This window comes from Mustela nivalis, assembly GCF_964662115.1.
Source record: "Mustela nivalis genome assembly, chromosome: 3".
Lineage (NCBI taxonomy): Eukaryota > Metazoa > Chordata > Mammalia > Carnivora > Mustelidae > Mustela > Mustela nivalis.
The window spans coordinates 132,825,495-132,850,885 of NC_139022.1; the positions used below are offsets into that span (position 1 = coordinate 132,825,495).

The window sequence follows — 25,391 nt, forward strand, 5'->3', positions numbered from 1 at the left end:
ATTGTCCATTTGAGCAGTGATACAACACTAAGCTATGGTGGGATGGAACAGGAGGAATGGAAAGTGAAGTCAAGAACAGAGCAGAGGCCTTGTGGGCAAGATTCAGCAGACTCTGTCAATGTACTAGTTATCCATGGTGCCAGGTAACAGTGATCTCCCTCAACTGAGGACTTCCCATGTTCCAGGCTCTGTTCTAAGCACTTCACAGGCAGTTCGCATGGAATCATTTCAACAGTTCTAGAAAATCCCATGAATTGTCACCATGGTTGAATTCTGTTTCAGTCAGCCTTGGTTTGCCAAGTTGAAGTCCAGTAGCCTCTGCCACCACTAGTAGGTGAAAGCAGATGAGTTGTTTCTGACCCCTTGAGAGAGCTGCCGGCTATACGGCTGTCGCCAACATTTTTTTATACTTCCTGACACACAGAGAAAATGACACTATTTTAAGGCACGCTGAAGGGAACTTAGGGCATCTGTATGGGGCTTGGCAAAAGCCTTTATGATTCTTTTTCTTTATATTATATAGTTATAAGAAAATAAAATTCAGAATTTAGGGAAGATATTAAACACTGAATTTGTATAAGCTTTCAAAAAAATAATGTCTTTAATTTTTAATGAGAAATTAGCATTTGCTTTTTATGACTATAGCTTTTCACAAGATTTTGTGCTTCAAATAGCAATTCCTGAAGAAGACTTTCGTAATCCAGTCAAGATTCTTTAATCACAGTCTCTCCAAATTCTTGATAGTCACTATGAACAATAAACTTTGTTCACACAAGTTAGTAATGCCAACAAAATAAAACATTTTTTTAAAAGATTTTATTTATTTATTTGACAGAGAGAGATCACAAGCAGGCAGAGAGGCAGGCAGAGAGAGAAGGGAAGCAGGCCCCCTGCTGAGCAGAAAGCCCGATGCGGGACTCGATCCCAGGACCCCGAGATCATGACCTGAGCTGAAGGCAGCGGCTTAACCCACTGAGCCACCCAGGGGCCCCAGTAAAACATTTTTTGAAGCCATTTCAAATTTTATAATATTTGAGTCATATTTAAAGAATCTATCTGTTCTTTTTCTTTCACTGACAATTGCCCTATTGGAATTCCTTGAGATTGTGTGACTGCATTTCAAATCTTTGGGAACTTTTTCAAACCAAATTATTTCAAAATAATAAAAATGCTTTAATTCATAGATCACTCATGCATAGTTAGAGTAGTTACTAAGCACAGCCAACTTGGACACCTCGGAAAGGGCACGTCAGTCACAGTGGGAAGAATCCAATACGTGTGAAGACAGACTCGGCGCTGTGCCTGCCAAGAACCTCTGTGCTCCCTCCCTGCCCCTGTTGAACTTGCAACCAGCTACACTTTGGCCTGCTGCTGTGCGACTTGCGGGGCCAGCTCCCTGGGTGTGCAACCTGGACCGCCATACAGGACCCTGCACTCCGAAGGACCCCATTCTTGGTTTCTGGCTTTGTTGTTGGCATCTTCAAATGATTTTTGAACAAGTAGCCCTGCATTTTCGTTTTTCACTGGGCCCTGCAAGTCATGTAGCTGGTGTTGGTCTCTAGGGCACCTGGAACACACACTCCTCCAGTAGCAGCCACCATGTGCCTTTGCCCACGATGGACAATGGCATGTGTTACCGCTGCCTTTTGAGTCATGAAGCAACTTCTTAGGTTCTGTGTTCGGCTCCTTGACAGGTGGCGTAACGATCTGGATATCATCAGGCTCACCAGGTTCAATGTTGACATGACCATGGGCTACATCTTCCTACCTTGTTCCACTCAGCCACCCTCGAGGGACCTTGATGAAGCTGTCAGTGCTTCTGGCTGGAGGTGACTGGTCCAGAGTTTCCAGGTGCTACAAGAACGGAGTCATCTATTATATCACTCTAGATGCCATGGCTTACTGTTCGGGCAGTCCTATGCGGGGTGTGTTCCTCGGCATGTTAAATTCTGCCAAGAAGATCTCTGTGACCTGAAGGAGGTCTACCAGATCCTTGCCAATAGTTTTCAATATGAAGAGTTTGTATTAAATTTTGAATACTCAAAGAGAACGTAGATTTGAGATATGATCACTGAGGGTTAGATCTAGGAAGGACCAAAGTGGAAGGCAGAGCTGGAAGGGAACATTCTGACTTCTTCCAGACTCTTCCTCTGTCATGTGAGGGTTTAGAGCAGTTTCTCCCAAACGATTTGGAATCTGTATTACTTTTGGTTTGATGTCATACATAATGTTGATCTCTCTATTAAAATGACACATATATATTAATATATAAGGATATATAGATGTGCCTCTATCTATATCTATCTATCTATCTAAATAAAATAAGAAAAAGTTCCAAGACTGTGAGGACAGATGACTCCCAACAGAGGTGAGGAAAGTTTCTGCCAAAACACTTTTCATGGAGCAACAGATGTGCTCAGATGACTCTGGGGACCGGGGAGAAGGAGGGGTAAGAGGACTAAGCTGAGGCATAATTGGACCTGGCAAGGGTAGGGAAGAGGCGGTACACAGGTCTAAGATTTCTCACACAGACTACCAAATGAACTAATTGCTTTCTGCCCTCAGAGGCAAAGATCACAAGTATGCATCAATCTTAGAACAAGGTCATACAAACAGAAACCCAACAGATATTCCTAAGTAAATACTATTTTATACTATTTTACATAAATACATACACAACATTCCCCATTACACAGTCTTACTGTTTCAACAAGAATCATGCACTGAGAATTCTATAGATGTTAATGGCATGAAGTTGTTTCCTTGCTCTGTACGGTGTGTGGGTGTGTGTACACAAGTGCACGAGTGTGCAGTCATTAAGTGGTTCTTGTGGTTAAAGTACTCATCAGGTCTACATGCAGTGGAAGAAAACTATAACTGCATTCCTGCTTCTTAATATTCTGATTTTCTGATCTAAGTAAGTCTTCTGGCATTTATAAAATGGTCTGGCCCTTTTGCTACCCAATCAATGGCTTTCCAAGGATCATGAGAAACCTATAAAAGTATACCAGTAAAAAAGTAATAAAAGTAACCAGTATAAAAGTAACCAGTATAAAAGTAAACCCAGGCAGCACGGAAGTAACAGGAGTGGCTTTTTGCAAGAGTCCATAAGGTAAGGGAGGAGACAGAAGGAAATACACTCTCTGTTCCTACATTGCTAAAATGTTAGGCTCTGCCTTATGGTATATTTGAACCCAGATCCCTTTATAAGTCCCTTTTTCTGGTGAATCTCATCTCTGGACGTGGGGGCAGGAAGGGAGGACCTTCTGGACTTCACATTCATGAAGACCTCACGTACAGACTTGGGGCTCTATTTCTTTCTTTCTTTTTAAGATTTTATTTATTTGACAGAGAGAGAGAGAGATCACAAGTAGGTAGAGAGGCAGGTAGAAAGGAGGAAGAAGGCTCCCTGCTGAGCAGAGAGCCCAATATGGGGCTTCATCCTAGGACCCTCAGCTGAAGGCAGAGGCTTAACCCACTGAGCCACCCAGGCACCCCTTGGGACTCTATTTCTAAATGAGGCTACACACCTACTCACAGGCACACAAAGAGGATGGAATGCTATCTTTCAACTTGAATTTTTAAAATATACTGCGAAGTTTGCAACTTGGCTTTGACCTTTCTTCATTTTTTTTTAGTATATTGGGAGTCTCCAATAATGGAAGTGGCTGGGCCCTCTCTCAACCTTGAAGGGGTGTGTGTGTGTGTGTGTGTGTGTGTGTGTGTGCATCTTTTTATGTGTATTTTTTCTCCAGTGCACATTTTCATAACTGGATTGGATGTAACATGCTCAATTAATTAGGGAATACATTTTTATTACCAACACCACTGCTGGTTATAATTCGATCTCTATAAGGAACTGGCCAACCAGGCAGATTAGTATGAACTGGCTCATGACTGGAGGGGAACAAAGATGTGTGGCCAACACATCTGCTTTGCATGTTTGTGCTTTGTTTATCATAAAACAGGTGATAATGATAAGGACGTGTAAGAAGCACAGTGTTAATGATAGCGCCAGTAGACAGTGTGAACAAAAGCCATGACTTTTGAGCAAAAGCTAGATGTAAATTAAACTCTGGATTTGTTCAGAGTTGAGGTTTTATAGCTATACATTTACGGCATTTAGAAAGACCTTTGGTGTTGAAATTCCTGCAAGAATAATTTCATCACTTCAAGTGTGAAACTCCCCAGTCACTGAACCCAACTCTTCCCACTGAAGCAACAGCTTCATAATATTGTCTTGGCTAATGTGACCATTTTATTACAGACACTGTGTGTATTATAAAACACATGAAGCTTATATATTGCAGCATTTACTAACACACAGGTACACGGATCACTTGTGGCATGGGAGAGGTCTGCAGATAAAATGTATGAAGACAAACATTTTAATTTCAATAGTTGTATATTTCTTTTAATGTGTACTTTCAATTTAGGGCAAATTTCCGCACTTGCCATTGGTGGTAGTGATGCACAGCTTCTTTTTAAGTGTAAGCTAAAAAGTGAGTCAATTTATGGAAAAATACTGAATAATTAAGCAGTAGTCTCTTTAGGATAAAGCAAAAATGGTGAAAGAGCTCTGCAATTACCATGTTTTGGAAAAAACGAACTATGTAATAAAAAGAAAGATGTGGGCTTTGGGTTGAGTTTCCGATGGTGATGATGGCCACACTGAGCCATCCTGGAGACCAGTGCCACACACATGTAAGGCTGCTGCCTGATGCCCCAGGAGCGTGCTTTTCCACGTGACACTAATTGGCCCACACAGGAGTGAAACCATGACCCTTCCCTCATTAGCTACATGCTCAGACCAGCTGAGCTAGCTCACTCTGGGTCACTGGGGTCCCATGTAGGAAATTACCATTCCAGTGCCCTGTGGTCCTCTCGTAACCCCAACTAATGAATGTCCCGTGGAGCCTAATGTCATTCCTGGGGGAGCACACTGATCTCCCAGAAGTGGAGAAGTTGATAATATTCCGATGTTTTAACCCAGGGAAAGCTAAGTAAGAAAGCACGGAGAACTCAAGAAGCCTGAGAACAATCTTTCGAACACCTGTGTGCTAGAAAAAAGGATGACAACAGCATTCCGCTCTGCCCGTCGTTTGCCAGGCCCGGTCTCAGGACACAGAGTGCAGGCACAGGGAGGTTATGAATGCTAAGCATCTCACAGCAAGCTTGTCACAGTGTAAATGACATTAAGTGATTGCTGTCTGGACCAACCACTGTCCTTCACCAACCCCATGAGGTATGTTTGATATAGGTTAATCCCTATTTTAGAGATCAGGAAGTTGAGGCTCTGAAGTAACTCGTGCAGGAGCCTACAATAGTGAACTCCTCTCAGGATTGCTGTATTCTGGAAATTCACACATTATCAGGTTGAAGGGAAATTCTACGAGATGGACAGACAGCTTGCCAAACCTTTCTGCTCGTGCCCCCTTTCAGGTCTCAGAAGAAAGACTGGAAGCCTTCAAGTACTCTTTATTTTTCTTTGCTTTAGCACTTCCATAGCTCAGCCCTGACAAGAGCTTAGGAAGATGAATTACTATTAAAAAAAAAAAAAAAGATGAATTTATAGTCAAGGCCCAAAGAATGTATTTTTCCCAAATGTTGGAAAACATTGGAAGGAAAGAGACAGCAGACTTTCTAATGCATATTGAAGAGCTGGGTAAGACCCCTGCATTACCCCAGCTGCTTTTTAACAAGGCTATTGGATCGATACCCCTTCTAGGGCCAAACTTACTGATGGATGAAATACCTCCTGGTGCTCACTTGGCAGCCACTAGTCCCACAGTCACAGTGGGCCTGTTGCCCTGGGGGTACCCACCACCCTTATCCTCTTTGGAAGCCACGAAGCCCTGTGTGCATGTTCACTTCCAGCTAAAGAACAGTATGAATCAGAAGGGACTAGAGACACTTGAAGCAGATCCCCAAATCATATTTTAACACAGCCCTCTGGTTTCTGATTAATCAGAGGGGATGACTCAGCTTTGTCTGTTTCCTGGTCAGTGCCTGAGAAAATTAATATTTTAAAAAGTTACAGCGGGCTAATAATAAACTCAATAGTCAGACCTAGATAGTATCCCAAATTTGCCAATGATTAGCAGAGGTGTTGGCAATTTACTTTCTATTTTTTGTGGGTTTTTAAAAAGATTTTATTTATTTATTTGAGAGAGAGAGAGCGAGAGCGAGCACACGCACGCACAAGCAAGGGAAGGGGCAGAAGGAGAGAGTGAAGCAGACTCCCCGCTGAGCAGGGACGCCCAAAGCAGGGTGATCCCAGGACCTCGATATCATGACCTGAGCCGAAGGCAGATGCTTAATTAACCGACTGAGCCACCGAGGCGTCCCGAGTTACTTTCTGTTTTACTTGCCTCACCTATGTAGGAGAGACAAAAATCTTTCTCTTATGGCGGTTGTATTTGAATAAGGTAATGCCTATAATATGCTTGGCACAGGGCTGAGATGCTCAAAAATGACAGTATTTCTTATTGCCTGATCTGTCTGCTGCTCCTTCACATAGCATGATTGAGTGAAATGTGGTGCAAGTTACTATAGTCCAAAAAGGCACAAGATAAATTTTTTAATTATAATCTTATCTTTAATTATTCATTTGGAGACCTTAGCTATTTATTATTTCATATTTGGTAATCCTCTTTATTATATGCTTCTGAGAAATTATTTCTTGAGATAGAGGGGACTAGGTCTTTTGAAGGCCTATGACGTGAAGTGCTAGGAGACTCACTACCACTGACCACTCACCCTTTATACCTCCCGAGTCCAGCCTAAAACAACAGACTTTTCTGTGTCCATTATAAGTTTTCCTTTGATTCAGGAGCATATTTACTTGGTCTCAGAGTGGAGACCCAAGTCTGGTCATGGACCCATAAGACAAACGCAACCTTTCTCATAAGCGGGCTCTTGGGCATCAACACTAGGTGGAACTGAATTGTTTCCAAAAGTGAGACAACTGCTGATAAATGGGAGCATCGAGACGGTTTCCCTGGGGTACTCCTTAGCCAGGAGCTGGGAAGAGGCTGGGTGGAGCTGACCAGATGCGTGAGACCATGATGTGAGACCAGTGACAGCCACTCTGAAACAGGGGATGCTGAGCAAGTTCGCTGTTCACCACTCTTCTCCAAGCACATTCAGTGGCTGATTGCCATCAGTCAGCTTTCCTAGGCTTCAAATTAGGCAAATCCAATATTGGGAAGAAACGTTTATATTGCCACTTGGGTTGATTATAGCTTGTTTCTCCTCCATCATCTAGATTCAGACTGGTGAGCTTTTAACAATGACTGGTAGCGGTAGCCGTGCGGGAGACTCACGTCCTTCTGGGGACTCCAGTTTCGCCATTCTCTTGAACCCACTGCCACCTAGCGGCGGCTGAGCAGACTGTGGAGTGCTTCTCTTCCGTTCCGGAAAGAATGTGGTGGGGCAATCAACTTCTTGTCCTTGCCATTCAAATCCAGGAAGCTTAGGGAAAGATAATAGATATCTCTCCTTCCACTGGCTTCCATCCCCCTGCCCATATTTAACTGTCACCGTACATTTTAAATATCAAGCTAGCTGACTCTTCTGCCTTTATTTTGATTAATGAGGACATTCTCATTTAATCAGAAGTCTTTGAGATACAAAACAAACAAGCAAGGGGAAGAATTGGAGTACGAGGGTCTCGCCTCTCGTCCCTCCACTGTATTGGTTAGAAAATTCTTGTATGTCGGCTAAGCCCAGCTCAATATATTCTTTGAAAGCGGAGAATTGGATCTTGATGGTTAACTTGAGGTTTCCTTAAGCATCAGTGTGATTTTTGTCTACCTTACCCCAGTGACTCAGTTCTGGAAGCACACAGAGGAGATCAAGTAGTCCATGTGGCAAATCTTGGGGCAGTTCAAATTCCGGTACATGCACAGAAAGAAGCTGGTGACAAATTCAAATATTTTCGGAACCATGTGAGGATCAATTAGTCAAATGTGGTCAAACCCTTAGAGGGAGCAGAGTGAAGGGTGACCTTAGCATGAAGAGAGGGGGTTAATGCCAGTGAGCTACTAGGTAGAATAAATTCACAGGGCAATTACCACTGCTTGGAGCTTGGAAGAGATAATTCATGATGTGGGCCTAGCTCCTTTTCTAAGAAGGAGTTTCTGTTAAACATGGAAGAACAAAGTCACCCCAAGGAGAGTTGATGTAGATGTGTGTGCTTTGGTAAAGAAAAGGCACAAGGTTACAACAATGAGATGGCAGAAGGCTTGAAACGCATTAACTTTCAAGGGGTGTCTTCACTTGGTAATAAACTCCCCTGCCTCCTCCCCTCCACTACCCCTCGAAATCAGCAGAGACAAAGCAGTCAGTACATTAATACAATCATATTTATTACAGTTTCCAGACTCCCATATGACACATACCTAAAGCAGAACACTGCAAACTGACGTTATTAGCAGCAATCCTCCCTAAACATGAAGAATTTAGGTGAACTTCACAATTGGGAGTAATTTCAAGACAAGATTATAAGTTATGGTTTTTCTTTTAGCAGCTGGTATATGAATACTCAAACTATAAATACAGAGAGTCATCCAGGTTAGCCTTGTCTAAAAAAACATTAATAAGTCACGGAGCAGAGGGGTATCCCCAGGGCTGCCAAACAGAAGGCTAATGTCTTTAGATGTCAATATGAAATAAGCAAATCACTTTTCAAGACATCTCTCACTATCTGTGTTACTGTCAGGACAACAGAAAAAGAACTGGACAGCTGCCCTAGAACCTAGCTTACACATAATTCAGCCAGATAATCATTTAAATAATACCTCCCAAGATTGTTTAGACTTTTTTTTTCCCCCAAGCTCTAAAAACATAACATCAGACATAACATCAGACATTTGCTCCAAAGGATTAAAAATCAAAAGCAATTGCAATGTATTGGGAATAGCTTTTATAGCTTTCCTGAGGGACAGTTGCCATCTTTTCAGAGAGTGTTTTTAAAGCAGCACTAACTCTGGTAGCTTATCAAACTACTTCTCATTCTAAATAAATAAAAGACCAACTGAAGGTCTCAGGTGTACTTATTTCTTTTTCCCTAGATCTCTGAGCCATCCAAAGCCATTCCTTGACAGATAGCTTTCATTTTTATTAGAGGAGTGCAATAGAAGTTACAAACACTTGAAAAATACTCAAAACATTGAGAGTAAAAGAGGTGCAACCCTTCCTCAGAGCCCAGGAACCTGTGACAGGAACCCCAAAGACTTATCTAAAATCCACCAACTCAATTTGCAAGTAATGACAGACCACCCACCTTTGCAACATAGGCACAGATAAGATTTTCTTGCTTTACAATCCCTAAGAAAAGCATCTGGGAGTTACTGCCCAGGAAAACATAGGTTGATGCATAGAAGCTACTGAAAAGGGGTTGATTGAAGTTAGTATCTGGCACAGGAAGAGAAAAATTAAAACACTCGCTAAACCATTATATCTATACCATGATACTCGAAGGTGAATCCTGGCCTTCCCATAGCAACCACTTCGTTCACAAAAAATACATAAAAATGGGAAAGCTTTGAGGCAGCACCAGTGACAGCCGGCTGTCTTTGAATAACTTTAATTTTTCCTAAAAGCAAAAATTAAGAGGAAATTTACAGAATCAATTCTATTTCATGATTTTGCCCATGTCAGTGGCTTTGGGGATATTGCAAATAGAAATATAAAACCCCTCAGCATCAACTTAGGGTTCTATTTTTCTCTCAAGCTTCCTAGACTTCTGTACACAGCTTCTGAGGATTAAAGACAGCTCATGGTTCATGCTTTGACAATCTCTAAAGGTATGCCTGGACAGTTTTATCACAAGGAGAGATGAAGCCCCTCCTGACCCAACAACTCAGAGCAAGGATTCTCATGCACCTAGACTTTAATGCGAATGGTTTCTAGGCTTTCTGACTTGATATACACCATGCACAGAGAGCAAGAAACTGACTGGTGTAAAGCCATCTGCCTTAGACACGGCTAACGCTGCTACCCATCTCACAAATGGCCCGCCATCATAAGATGGTCTCTGAAAGAGCATAAATGCTTCCCAACTTCTAGAACAAACAACCTAAAGCAGAAGTTCTCCTGGTGGTAGAGGCACAGGATCACCTCTGTGCACAAAGAATGCCACATGAAATCACTCTGGGTGTGAAACCACATCTCCCATGGCTCAGTGCTCCTGAGAAGACCTCAAGAAGTGCACAGGTATGCCCCATGAACTGTCTCGGAAATGAATTCCCATGTCTAGAGATTACTTTGAAGAACCCATGTTGGATGTTCAAAAATAAGTACTATTCCTACTGAATGTCCTAAGCCCAAATCCCTGGAGAACACCTGAAACCAGTTTTGTTGCATTTCAGCTGTGTAGGGCACCCCTTCAAGTGAGCTTGTGGGGGCCTCCAGAACTCTACCATTCTGGCTATTACTTTCCTTTTTTCTTTCCTTCTCCTGAGGAAGACTTCAGTTATTTTCATAGCAACTTATTAAAATGTTCTAGGTGATGACATATTTTGAGCAGCATGTAAGTTAATAGAACCAATTTTTTGTTCCTTTTGAAAGATTTCTACAATAATAAAGAAAAGGCAATACTTTTAAAAATTGACTTTCCTAAAAAAGAATTGTCATACTTGATACAAAACACCACATGTACTATTTAAATAGTTTTCATCCTAGAATCACTAAGAGGGGCATATGGGCACATCAGACTGATCACATGAGTTTAAAATAATTTTCAGAGCCAGAATTATTAGATTAGACAGAAAAGTAGCAAACCAATCGTTATCTGGACATATGAACATTATATACAAACATGAAAATGCAGCATGTGTTTAAAATAAATCACATTAGATTTAGTCAGGCACTAAAATGAATGGAAACGGATATATTCCTTTTGATACCAAACTTATATTTTATTGGGAAAACCTGGTATCTACTGCAGCTTCTAGCCGAGGGACAGAACGGCAGACACAGGAAGACATCTAACAGGAAAGACTGGTAAAGAGGTAGAGGCAGGGGTGCCTGATGATTAAACAATATAACTATTAACTGAGTAACTGAGATTTTAGACATACCACTTAGAAGAGAATTTAGATGAGCAGATTCCAAAGGTAACTGCTTGACTTTGTAACACGGAACCTCTCTAAATGTTTCTGATATGGCTCTAAAGAAAAATATTTACAATGCATTTTAAAATAAAAGCAAGTAAACGAAACAAAACAAAACATCTTCCACAATTCCCCTTTGGGGATGTGTCATTTTTAGATGTGCATTGTCCCTTTGGTACTACCGTATAAATCCCTTGAAAAGTTCAGGGGAATTCTTTCTGACGATAATCAGAAAAGGGCTGGGGCTGGGATGTAGGGGAAGCAGCAAAGAAACACTACTCTTCTTTTATTGAGGATATTCTTCTAAGAACTTCCATTTGCCTTAGGAGAAAGAAATGGATTATGGAAAACAGTTCCTGAAGATATCACTGCCTTCTGAGGACAAGTTCATAATTATGACACCTACAGAGATGACTTTCGTATGTAGCACCTACCCTGCTCTTAAGACATAGAACTCTTACCAAGCTATGAAATATAGTTAGTAAAAGTTACTCATGGCACTTAAATATGTTTAGAGACTTTAAAATGCCTTCCTAAAATTCTCTCAGTGCCCCTGTGAGGTAGGTGTCTGAGGGGAAAAACTGAGGCACGGAGGGGTTAAGTCTGCTCTCCCTTTACTGCATGATGAGCCTGTGGCCCAGCTAGCAGAAGGACCAGGTGGCCTAACTCCCTCGACGTTATTCACCCTGCTTCTCAGAAGGCTTACCTAAGTTACATAAAAAAACACAGAAGGGGAATTTTTTTTTCAAGCATTTTAACTAGTTATCTATTTCTTATTCTCACTTTGAACAAGTTATTCTAAAATAAAACCAAATACAAACAAAATGAAAAATCAATATTGCCTAACAGTCTGTGTCTAGATGTAGCCTGTTCTGTACTAGTGATTGAAAAAGCATATATTATGATTCAAGTAGAAGTACCAGAGGGTGCTACAGTGTTCCCATTACTCAAGCCAGGCTGTGAGTAAAGTGTCCCTTATAGATGCCACCCACTGTACTTTGTAAGAATCTCTTCGGCGTGACACGAGGGAATAAAACTAGCACTCCTGTTTCATGGAAATACCATTCTGAAAGTTACTCTACACAGTCCAGCCCTAACTGGAAAGGGAACTCTCAACCATGTGATGCATACGTACTACTGAGTTCATGCAGAACTCTTTGAAGCCATATATGAAGGTCACAGTCACCTGCCATAAAGCTCACAGAACAGTTCACACTACATACAGAAGGGCAATACTTGGGTACATGCACTAGCACCATGCCACAGAAGTGTAGGAAAAAGACAAGAAGCCACCTCATGAGAATCTTCTAGTCCCACCTGACATGCCAGTCTCAGAAGCTACCTCTGGTAAGTGGGGAAGACTCCCGAAGTCCCGTATCCCTTTAAATAATAAGGAGGGGTAAAAACAGAATATTCGTTGTTGGCTGCTTTGAGCATACCAGCTACCTGAATTTTACTCTTTCATAAGTTAGTAGCTTTCTTAGTTTTATAGCTATTCAAAGGTAATAAATTACATATCTTGATGAAGGAAGAATTGTGTAGAGCAAAATTCAAAGGTCAGTTACAAGTTGTGGATACAAGACTACTGGGAAATTTATACTGCTACTCTTAGAATCAAATTCATGAGTACTTAGGGCACTAGCTTTTAGAAATGAAATAACTTTTTTTGAGGTGTTTTTTTTTCCCTTCCATCCTTATAGTATCTGTGGGGTGAATTTAATTCATACCAGACCCCTAATTCAAATGAAGATTTGATACTTGGTTTCAATGTCTAAAGTTGACCATGACATCAAATAAGATGCAGGTTGTTTCCTCCGTACAGCTTCTGACTTGATATTAATGCAAATACCCACCCTCCTAAGGCCTCTGTGCCCTGGAGGGAGCTCCTCTTCCAGAGGGCCTGAGCCTGGCTCTATGCTCTGTACATGCATGACCAGAGGGAATTATTCCAACTCAGAGTTTCACTGGGGTACTAGGATACAGCATAGCAGCAATTCATGCATTTTATTTCTAAAAACCAAAGCTCCCATGAGGCCGAGCTGGTCACTGTGCAAGATGAACCAGCAGGACATTCTCGCCTCGAATGAAAATCTGATTTATGTGTCGAGTGAATACCTGCTGGTAATCCACTTTGGGCTTTCGCTTTTTCTTACGGGGCTGGCCCCTGGAAAGGGTGGTGGCCCTGGAAAAGGTACCTCCCGCACTTGACCCTTCTGTCCGTGTAGTCCTCCCTGACATCTCTGACCTGGACTCCTCCCTTGCAGATGCCTGCAGGGAAGAAGGCACAGAGCGGGAACGCCTGCGTGAGCCCCGGTCAGTATCTCCTCTTCCCCACACTGAAGCCACCTTCCAAGTAGACGTCTGGGAATATCTGGACAGAGTGGAGTCTTCAACTGCAGACTTAGAATCTCCTTCTTTTTTGGAAGAATCTTGAAGTTTTAGGCGATCAAACAGCTATAAGGAAAGCAATGATAAGTATCAGCCTTCTCTTTAGCCTCCGACATCCCTATTTGAATATATAGAAAAAACCCCACCAGATTGATTAATTAGGTTTTATAGGTTCCCTGTTGTGCATTTTTTAAAAAAGTTAGTAATAAATCTTTTGTGTGTAGCCATAATACAGATAAATCATCATGTCAAGAGAAAAGGTACCTTCTTTTTCCTGTGGTATAAAATGGAAAGATTTCAAGAGGTAACCTCTTGTTTAAATACTATCCAGGTCAAAAGCAGACTCATTTACAATTAACTAAAAGCATGAGAAGTGAGACTAACAAAGATCTTCGTTCAGGCATACATAGTGGACAGCAACTGAGCTCTCCCACTAGGAAATCTGGTCGCCACACTCAGTGATCTCCATTTCTAAGCTTGAAAGCACACTGGGTACTCAGGAAGTCAGGGGAAACAGCCTACCCTAGTTAGAGTCAATGAAGAATCCCGCTCATATGCTTTGCCTAGAACAGGTTTTCGGTAGGTCTCATCCACATCAGTAAGTGCCTAGAAAAACACCCAAAAGAGAAAAAAATTCAGAAAATTAAAAATATTATTGTTATAGCTTCCAGGAAAAAATTTAAAAAGCAGAATAAACATCTCATTTAGAGGAACTAAACTTACCAAGTGACTCTGCTCTTGGGCAGAAAAAAATGGTAATACCTGGTACCCTCTGTGTAAGCTTTCCAAGTTGCTATCATCATATAATATTGGTATTATATGGTAAGGGGCCTTTCCAAAGGTATGGTAGAGGTTCTTAAATTTCAGTATGCATAAACATCTAGGAAGCTTGTTAAAATATCAATCCAAGGCTACTTCCTAGATATGCTGATTTAGTAGATTTGGGATAAAGCCCAAGAACTTTCTGCTTTAACCAGAAACTCTACAATTGTGATGTAGGATGCCCCTAGGCCGCACTTTGAGAAACACTATTCTACTGCTTCTTTTCCTTCCTCAGTTTCTAGGTCTTATGACAGCAATGAACAGGTATTAACCAGAGTTTCATATAAAATTGCTGGTGAATTTTTGTCCCTGAGAGATCAGTCTCAGAGGACAGCTATTTAGGATTCAGTAAGATCATGTATGAGAAATCAATTTGAAAAGTGTAACTCATCCCACAAATATAAGCTGTCAGGATTATTATTATGGCCATCATATCAAAGATGTTCTCTTAAATACTTTTCCTTCAAAGGTAAAATTGTAACAGTAAAGTACTTTCCCCTACATTTTAGATATAAGAAAAGTGGGCCTCAGAGAAATTACCTTGCCTACAGTAACACAACTACCAAGTGGTAAAGCTAGGATTCAAATCCAGGTCTTTCCATTCCACAGTGGTTGAAAAAATGGTCTTAGGAGTCAGAAACACCTGGAATTAAGTTCTAAAACTTCCACTTACTGACAGGATAATCTGGGCCAATCATTCAATACTTCTAGCCTCAATTTCTTCATTTGTAAAATAGAGCAGTAGTAAACTTTGCTCATTGAGATAAACCCTTAGTATACTATCCAGCAAATGCTAAGTGCTTAATAAATGCCAGCAACTACTATACTCATCTAGGAGAATGCATGGATGAAGACAAAATGCAGGAAAAAGAAAAGTTGGAGATGGAAGACCATATGAAAAAGAAGTACCAGAAAGCCTGGTGTTCCTATTTTAACTGCGTCATATTGAAGTAGTGCTATAATGTATCTCTTTATTCCCACAAATGTCTAGTAAGCAGACAGCCTCTAGGAGACTGGGGGCACACTTCCTTCCTAAGGAAATACCACACCACGTGTCTGGCTTATTAGGATGCCTGCTTCCCCTCTATCTTCATCTATCTTCCTAAAACTGTAGAGTAAAATTCCTTTCTGAAATTTCTGTACCTAGCTCTGTGGTAAAATACTAGTCAAAGTGTGAAATCAATAAATATTTTGAAATGAATGAAAAATGGTCAGTAGGAAATTGATACAAAATTCCTAAACAGTTGGAATAGGTAACTATTCCTTAAGGCTGGGTTTCTTAACTATAGCACTTGACATTCTTTTTTAGGTTATGCAATTTTTTTTTCCATTTTCTTTTCTTTTCTTTTCAGTGTTCCAAAATTCATTGTTTATGCACCACACTCAATGCTCCATGCAATACGTGCCCTCCTCAATACCCACCACCAGGCTCACCCAATCCCCCACCCCTCTCCTCTCCAAAACCCTCAGTTTTTTTCCTCAGAGGCCACAGTCTCTCATGGTTTGTCTCCCCTTCTGATTTCCCCCATCTCACTCCTTCTTTCCATCTCCCAATGTTTTCTGTGTTATTCCTTATGCTCCACAAGTGAAACCGTATGATAATTGACTCTCTCTGCTTGGCTTATTTCACTCAGCATAATCTCCTCCAGTCCCGTCCATGTTGATACAAAAGTTGGGTATTCATCCTTTCTGATGGAGGCATAATACTCCATAGTGTATATGGACCACATCTTCCTTATCCATTCGTCTTTTGAAGGGCATCTTAGTTCTGCTATTGCTGAATGAACATTGGGGTACAGATGGCCCTTCTTTTCACTACATCTGTAACTTTGGGGTAAATACCCAGTAAGCATTTGACATTGTGCACCAGATACTTCTTTGCTGTTGGTGGGCTATCCTGTGTGCTGTACGATGTGCAGCAGCCCCTCTGGCCTCGACCCAGTAGATGCCAATAATACCCTATGCCACCGTGATGACAATTTAAAAAATATTCCCAGGCACTGGCAAATGTCCCTAGGAGGGAGAGAAGAGTAAAACTATTCTGATTGAAAGCCAATGCCTTAAAGAAAAGGAATCAACAGAAAGTACTCTTTTGTTGTCAGCCAAGAATGCAAAAATCCTAGTTCTTCTGGGAAGTTATTCTATAGGTTTTCCTAAATAAGGTTACTTTAGACAGACAAAAGATGTAATCACTAAGAAGTTCTCCAGCCTCTTAAGAAAGGCTTAATTACCATATTCCAGAACTTGTCAAAGGCGACGAGGAAGCCTGTACAGACGCCCCGAAGACCCTTGAAAGTGCGGATGTGAACATTCACTTTCACTCCCTCCCGGATACAACGATGGAGCTCACCCAGAGGGCTGCCTTCATGCACTGAAACAAGACAAGAACAGTGAGCATAGCATGAACATCTGCTCTCGTTCCCAGAATTAACAACCAAGACCACCTAACCATTTCTAGCAACATTAGGCAACAGAGTGCAGTGGAAACCTCACTATGGAAAGAGGAAGGCCCAATGGGCAACATAACTAGTGCAGGCAACATACACTGAAATAAGGCAAGATTCCACCAAACAGAGATAAAGCATACATTTGTTTATCATCCAAGTGTTTCACTACTCATACATCCTGTGTTCTATGATGTCATTGATTCTAAGATGCACCATTATTTAAAAATGTTTTTTGGGGAAAAACCCCATATTAAATGTATACATCAGCAGCAAAATTCTTCTAAGTTCTATATCTGGGTAAGAAAACTTTTTAAAAAAAAAAAGATTATTTATTTATTTATTTGACAGAGAGAGAGAGAGAGAGAGAGAGCGAGCACACAAGCAGGGGGAGCAGCAGGCAGAGGGAGAAGCAGGGTCCCCACTGAGCAAGGAGCCCAATGTGGGGCTTGATCCCAAGACCCTGGAGATCCTGAACTAAGCTAAAGGCAGACGCTTAACTGACTGAGCCACCCAGGTGCCCCAGGACAACATTTTTAAGGATAATTCTCATGAACCACATATTCAGCTTGACTCTTTACCAAAACCAAACAGCATGTTCATATGTTTAAAGGAAACAAACCACGTAAAACATCTGCCCTTCATCATGTGTAGTGCTCTAAGACAGAAGGGACTTTCGGCCACCCATCTGAAGACACTCCATGCCTAAGCTCTCTGAAGCCGCTAGATTCCAGTGCACATCGTCTTTACACTAGGAGGAAGAGGCGTGATTGCATTCCAAGCCTGGCTGATACAGAGGCACCTGCTAGGCATTAGGCTCCTATGATACTGCTGATAAGTATCACATAAAAAGAGTATGACGACTCATGGGAAGAATGCTGGGACTATAAATTGCAGCCTTTACTCTGATGGATTCTTTTTTTCAGAGCTTGGGAACGGAGATGAATTTTATTTTTATTACTTCACATTAACTTAGCCTTCACAATATGAAGGCTATACTATATAAAACCTTCCAAAAGAAAACCACATGTGCACACACACACACTCTTACACTCACACTCACGCATACACAGTCTCAGTCTTTCCTCCCAGATTTGCAAGGGAAAATCCTCTGGAGACTGATTACTGCCATCAACTGCAAATACACAAAAATTTCTGTTTTGTTTCTAGTGGCATGAAAGAGAACAGCAGTCCTGCACTTCGGTTTGTAGAACTAAGCAGGTTACTCTTGACCTTCTTACCCCTCACTCATCTCCCTCACTATCCCCTTCCCCCTCCCTATCCCTCACTCCTAGATCAGCTTATAAATGATGGCAGTGATAATTTAATAAAAGAAAATACTCTTTGAAGAAAGTAACTTAGCAGATGAGAAGTAGGAGTTTGTGTCAGATTGAAAAATCAGCAAGAAGGCACAGTTGAAGGCAGTGTGTGGCACATACAGAGGCCTTGGAAAGGAACATGAGCACCTTGGTCTGACCTTCATCATCTACCTTTGCTATGGCAATAGCAGTATTTTTAAATTATATGAATGCTTGAGTGACTTTTTCTCCACAAGTCTGAGTTTCCTTATTCATAAAATGAAGTTAGGCTAGTTATCTTCTAGATTCATCTCAGAAATAAGTCTCTATAATTCAATTTCTTGGAAACTGATCATACTGCCTGGATCAGTCTCTTTGCATATACACGTTCCCTGTTTCCCCCCACCCCTACTGTTTCTTCCAACAGTGGGAAGACCATTCTTTTTCTAACTTGTAAATAAACAGAAGTACTACTTTGCCCCCTGAGCCCCCAAACCAGAGAGAAAACACAAACACACATCTTAACAACAGTTTCTTATTCTGGTTAAACAAATGATAAACTCAGGTCTTTCAACTCTCTTATCTGTACTTTTCTCTTGACTTTTTTCTTCCAAAGATTTAATAAGGTGTAATTCCAGGGACCACTTCACTCCTTATCATCAAAATATAACACTAGCACCACCTATCACAGCAAACTGCCAAGGCAAAAATGAGCTCCACATTCTGACTTGGAATGCACACTCTGATCTCTTTCCAGCAGTCTCTATAACAAACTCCAAATGTATATGTATAAGCCAGTCTTTTAAATTTAATACAATAAAAATATATGCCTTATCTTTGAAGACAGTTATTCTTCCAGATCTCTTTCTCCATTGTCATTATTCTAAAGCCAAGTCATTCCTTTTTTTTTTTTTTTTAAATTTAAAGATTTTATTTATTTAGTTGACAGAGAGAGATCACAAGTAGGCAGAAAGGCGGGGATGGGGGGTAGGGGAGGGAAGCAGACTTCTGCAGAGCAGAGAATCTGACGTAGGGCTCAATCCCAGGACCCTGAGATCGTGACCTGAGCCAGAGACAGAGGCTTAATCCACTGAGCCACCCAGGCGCCCCAAGCCAGGTCATTCTTTTTTTTTTTTTTTTTTTTTAAGATTTTATTTATTTGTCAGAGAGAGAGAGGGAAAGAGCGAGCACAGGCAGACAGAGTGGCAGGCAGAGACAGAGGCTCCTGCCAAGCAAGGAGCCCGATGTGGGACTTGATCCCAGGACGCTGGGATCATGACCTGAGCCGAAGGCAGCTGCTTAACCAACTGAGCCACCCAGGCGTCCCAAGCCAGGTCATTCTTAACTCCATTTGTCTCCTTACTTGTGGCCACACTAAGCTCAGACAATAGATTCTCAATAAGACATAACCTTTCCTTTCTCCTTCCCCAACCAATAATATAGTCCAGAGCCTTATCAGATGATTGGTTTACTACAACAGTCTCCCAGTTCCCCTCAGATCATCTCTGACACCATCAATTATCAACAATTACTGAGCACTCCGTATGAGCCAGGCCTTAGGGTAAGTTTAACTCTATGCATGTTATTTGATTTAATCCTCACAACTTTAACACATAGGTACTATTATTTTGTCCCACTTTATAGATGAGGAAAATGAGGCTCAGAAATGTTTATGTAAATAATTTCTCAGGGCACCTTGGTGGCTCAGTGAGTTAAAGCCTCTGCCTTTGGCTCCGGTGATGATCCCAGGGTCCTGGGATCAAGTCCCACATCGGACTCTGCTCAGCAGGGAGCCTGCTTCCTCCTCTCTCTCTCTCTCTGCCTGCTTCTCTGCCTAGTTGCGATCTCTGTCAAATAAATAAATAAATAAATAAATCCTTAAAATAAATAAATAAATAAATAAATTCTCAAGGTTACCTACCTATTGAACAGCTGAGCCAACACCCAATACAGGCAGGGTATATTTACATCCTGGCCTGGAGCTTTTAATTATGACAGTCTAAAACAATAACCACAACAATAACCTGTAACAATCACAATGACATTTAACATTTACTGAGAATTTACCTACGTGTAAAGCTTTGAATGGGTTAACTAACTTAAACCTAACAACTATGAGTAGATACTATTACTGTTCTCACTTTACAGATGAGGAAACTGAGGCCCCAAAGAGTTTAAGTGACTTACCTACTGAAAACAGCTAGAAAGTGGAGGAGTCAGTGTTCAAAACTAAAAAAGTCAGCAGTCAAACCCTTGAGTTTGTGGTCTAGCCTCCATAAATACATTTTACTACTAGAAAGTAAGTTATTAGAAACATTGCCCTAAAAGTGCTTTTACTTAAGAATACACATGATGGTTCCCACTGTCTATCAAAACAAAGTCAAAGAGAAACTCTTGGGTCTTTAAAGTATTTTAATAAATCCTTCTCTGGACCCAAATTCAGTTCTCATTACCCTAGACAAACACCCCTCTGCCTCAGTTATGTGGCACCCTCCACCCACCAAAAGAAACAAGAAAAATGAGAATGTACTCCCCTCTTCCTTTACTTGAGATTAGCATAAAGGCCCAGACACACAGGCCCTGGACTTGGACAAACTCAGCATTAAGTTTCACATGCAAACTAACTAGCTATGTGATCCTGGGCAAGTAGTTAAGCACAACAAACTTCATTTATAAAATAGTATCTAGGGGTAAAATAAGATAAAAGGCATCTAAAGGGCTTAGCAAAGTACTCAGCAAAGTGCACAGCACTTACCAGCTAAATAACAGTAGCTATAATTAGCAACAATGAAATTGTCTCTTGACTTAAAAAAGGACATGAGGGAACTTTCTGGGATGATGATTTGTTCTGTATCTTGATTGCGGTGGTAATTTCACAACTGCACATTCGTCAAAACTCACTCAAAATGCTTGTCATCTGGCAAGCATTTCTGACATCTGCCACTGAACACAGTGACCTAGTTAGCCATTCAAAGCTAGTTTGTTATGTGTAAATTATACCTCAATAGCTTAATTTTTAAATAATTACTGTTATCTTCAACCATGTCCCTCCTTAAAATTAACTTTAAGATCTGAAGCCAAAATCTTCCGGGAACTCTTTCTAAATAAATTTAATCTTCACCCTTGCTTCTGTACTTTTTTTACTTTCTTCCTTTTTGATTTTTGAAGATTCATTTATTTATTTTAGAGAGAGTGTGTGTGCATGAGCAGGGGGAGGGGCAGAGGGAGGGAGAGGAAGAGAAGCAGACTCTCTGCTGAGGGGGGATCCCCAGGCAGGGCCCAGGATAGATCTCACAACCCTGAGATCATGACCTGAGCTTAAATCGAGTCAGACATTCGACTGAGACATCCAGACACGCCTGCACTTTTCTTGCTTCCTGAAGCTCACCAGTTCTCAGTGATGTCTACCCATCTCTATCATGTATACTCATGTATACTCATATATACTCTATTATGTATACTATCATGTATATGAGAAACAGCTGGTTCTAGTGATGTGATTAAAATTTTCAGTGCTGTGGTGCCTGGGTGGCTCAGTCAGTTAAGCATCTGCCTTCAGCTTAGGTCATGATCCCAGGGTCCTGGGATCAAGCCTGGCGTCAGGTTCCCTGCTCGGCAAGGAGCCTGCTTCTCCCTTTCCCTCTGCCTGCTGCTCCCCCTGCTTGTTATCTCTCTCTCTGACTGAAATAAATAAATAAATAAATAAATAAATAAATAAATAAATAAAATCAATCTTTAAAAATAAAATAAAATTTTCAGTGTCTATAGCACATTCTGAGATATTGATTCCAGGCATATATTTAACCATGGGAAATCAACAAAGGTGTTTTCATGCTGTCATCCCAATATACCACAGTGCTCTATAGGTAAAGCTAAAACCACTTGCCATATAGAAATAAGTCTTTCCCTTGCCAGTCTCAGTAGCAAAGCAACAACTGGCAAAATGGAAATAAATGTTACAATCTGAGGCTTGGAGTGCATTTCCAAGATCTGATAGTGGCAAAAAGTCTAGGCAAAATAAGGTCCCCCAAACTGCTCTTATTTTAGGAACATGCATACTTTATCTTTGTGTTACTGTTGGGCAAGCAAGCTGGGGTTCACCCTAGCTTTGGCAAGAATGCTCTGGCACTGTCACAGTAAATGATCTGACAAAGATACATCTAACTGCAGACAGCTTTTCAGGATGTTTCTTTCTTAATAAACACTTCTAGGAATGAAACAAAATACTCCCTGCTTAGCACAACCCTCTAAAGGCAGTGATTTAATAATGTTACAATTTAGCTATCAGGATACAGATGCTTTCTTTGAATGGCTAACTAGGTCATGGCGTTCAGTGGCAGATGTCAGAAATGCTTGCCAGATGACAAAAGACATAACCCTTGGTTGTTTTTATTCCATGTGCATAAGACCTAACTCACACATTAGCAACCTCCCCTGTTTACAGCTTTTCTCCAAGGATCTATTAGGAAGGTCCAAGAGATTCCCTTGTGTCATTTACACCTTCAGAACTTAAAATAACCTGCGCATATGGTAAATATGAGTCTGACAGACACACTCCTGCGCCCATCCTGGCAGAATGGCTGTGAAGCAGTGTCTGGGTTTAAGTGGCATGTGTGCCTGCTGCATTCCAGCACTTGTAATTTGGTAATGCAAACATGTGTATCAATACCCCATAGCCCTTCTCCTATAAGCACCCTGGAAGGAGCTGTCAACGTGCAGGAGTTATGAGATTATGCCCTCTGGTCTAACTGAACAGACAGGTCTCCCCACACTCCATCCTACCATCCTCAATCCCCCTAACCAAACACTCTCCTTTCCCGAATACTGGTTGTGCCCTCCCCTCTGGCCGTGGTCCCTAAGGTTTCTCATCACCTCTGCAGATCCTCCTTGTGATGTCCCGTTTCCGGGCCCCACCACCTCTTCTGATCCCCATCACACCCGCAGACCCTCGCTGCAGGCCCCTCACCCCTGCAGCCACTTGTACGGACCCCGTTACCTCCGCGGACTTACACCCTTACCCGCCAGACCCTTCCCATGGCTCCTCATTACCTCTACAGCCTTAGCACTCTTCCCCCGCTCCCCGCTCCTGCAGACCTCTCATGACTCCAGAAGACCCTCCCCACACCCCCATTAGCCATTTGACTCATGGAGAACTTCCTTAAGGTGGAGGATTATCTCCGCAGCCTTCACCAAGACCCTCCCCCTACTGCGTGCGGACCTACTCCAAGTCCCTAGCGCCCTGCAAACGCCCCCTGGGCCACCAGCTTCCGGGCAGCCCGCGGGGCCCTCGTCCCCACCCCCCCCACCCCCACCCCGCCCGCGCCCGCCGGACTCACAGGGCATTCGCGTGAGCACATTGCGCGGCGCCTTCCTGCTCCGACCCGGACCCCGCCGGCGCGCCCCGGCGGCCCCGTCCCCTTCCTCCTTGGCCACCATGAGGCGACGGAGGCGCTGGATGCGCTCGGGGTCTGGAGCGGGGGCGTCCTGGCGGCGGCGGGTTCTGGCCGAGGGCCCAGCAGCGGCGGCGGGGACCCCCGAGCCCGCGGCCGCGCTCCGCGCCCGCCCGCGCCCGCCGCCCCGGACCCCGGTCCTGAGGAAGCTCTCGTATTCGGCCAGGTTGTTGAAGCAGGGCGCGTTGGGGTAGGGGATGGGCGGCAGGCGGGGCGCGTACAGGGCCAGCAGAGGGTCGAAGCTGTCAGAGCTGACATCCAGCCGCGGGCTCGGCGGGCGCGCGGGGCTCCCGGCGCGAGCCGACCTCGCCCCCCGCTCCCGCTCCTCCATGTTTGAAAGGCCCGCAAGCCGAGGCCGATGGGAAGAAGGAGCGGAGCCGCCAGAGGGCGGCACTGCGCAGCCGCGGACTGGGGTTGCACTGCGCCGGCGTGGCCGCCGGAGGGCAGCATCTGTCCGCGCTCAGGCCCGCCGGGCCCTTTGCACCGGTTGGATAACAGGTTAATCTGTTTGAACGCGTGTTTCCCCAATTATATCATTATCACTTAGGGTGTTTCTTAATACTCCAGATTCCCCGGGGGTGGATCTTGGAATCGGCATTTTAACGAGCTTCCCTAGGCGTTTCCCTGCTCTCAAACTGCAGTATACTCCCAGCTTGAGCTGGTGGGAAGAGGCTGGAAGAGGGCAGAGTCCCAGTATGCTTTCATGCTGAGCCTCACTGGGGGCGAGCGTACCTGGGCTCAAGTTATTTCGCTTCTTTGGGTCTTTACATTCTCACCTGAAATATGATAGAAATAGTACCTAACCCACCAAATTCTCCTAAGAAATGAAGACATACTGCATGGAGAGCATATAAACGCTCTATGTTAGCTAGTTAGGATTAGACAATGAAGCTAGGATGGACCCCAGTCCTCCATTTCCTGCACCCTATGCAAAAAGTAAATTGCACTAATACCAGAGCGACCTTAGTATTAAAGAAAACTCACTGGATTACTGATTTCCTAAAGCACTGCTTAGGCAAGTGGAGGAAACTAGTATCCAGCTCTTGGAAGCCAGGATGATGGAAGATTTAGAAGACCTGGTTGTACCACTTGATTATTTTTTAGCTTCTGTTCAGCAAAACATTTTTGCTTTTTGATATTAAAGTAAAAGTCTGTACGGAAGGCCAGGTATTACTGCCTCATCCAGCACAGCTAAGATGTTTCCAGTTACCTACAAGCCACACAAATCACCTTCCTGCCACCACTCTCCTTAACTATGTAGTGTTAATTGTATACTGGCCGTTTGTGTTTTAACATTTCTTTAAGCTTTGGAAAGCCCAAGAGAATGCTGTTCTCTATCTTAGAAAGCAAGATGAAAGTTAATAAACAACTGTGAAACCCTGGAAAGAATACATGATGCAGCAAAGAAAAGCCATCAAAGGGTGTTCCGCAGAGCACTATGGGTTATGGCAGGGCTATTAAATGTCTATCCGTTTGCTCAAAACTTCCTGCCCAAACATAAAACAAAGCTGCAAACTGCTGCTAGTTCAATGATTATGTGCTCACACCCCTATCTTAGGACAAAATTGGGCCTCTGTAGTATCACATAGCACCCACAGAAAGCACATTTCTTCAGGTGGTTTTGTCCTGAAAGTCTGTAATTTAATGCCCGTATTTAAATTCATCTATATAGTCGATACCGATGTAGATAAAATCTATGTAAGTTTTGACCTAAAATGCTATCCATTCACTTACCATTAAGTTACATTGGACAGTCAAGAGCTACATTACCTTATTGCCTCATTTGGCCAATCACAGTATACTGAGGGCCACGTTGCCCCAAGTGTTTTGTATCATCTACCATGGGCATCACAAGCCTCTTTGGTTAAAAAC

The 25,391-nt window shown here is 42.5% G+C and overlaps 1 protein-coding gene across 1 annotated transcript; it reads right to left on the reverse strand.

Moving 5' to 3' along the window:
- Nucleotides 1-8,348: 8,348 nt before the first annotated feature.
- On the reverse strand, nucleotides 8,349-23,873 carry LSM11 (LSM11, U7 small nuclear RNA associated). Its single transcript, XM_082723295.1, has 4 exons — nucleotides 23,406-23,873; nucleotides 16,559-16,698; nucleotides 14,028-14,111; nucleotides 8,349-13,571 (listed from the first exon to the last, which is right to left on the reverse strand). Exons 1-4 carry the CDS (start codon nucleotides 23,848-23,850, stop codon nucleotides 13,161-13,163), a joined length of 1,080 nt encoding a protein of 359 aa, XP_082579421.1. The 5' UTR covers nucleotides 23,851-23,873; the 3' UTR covers nucleotides 8,349-13,160.
- Nucleotides 23,874-25,391: the final 1,518 nt, after the last annotated feature.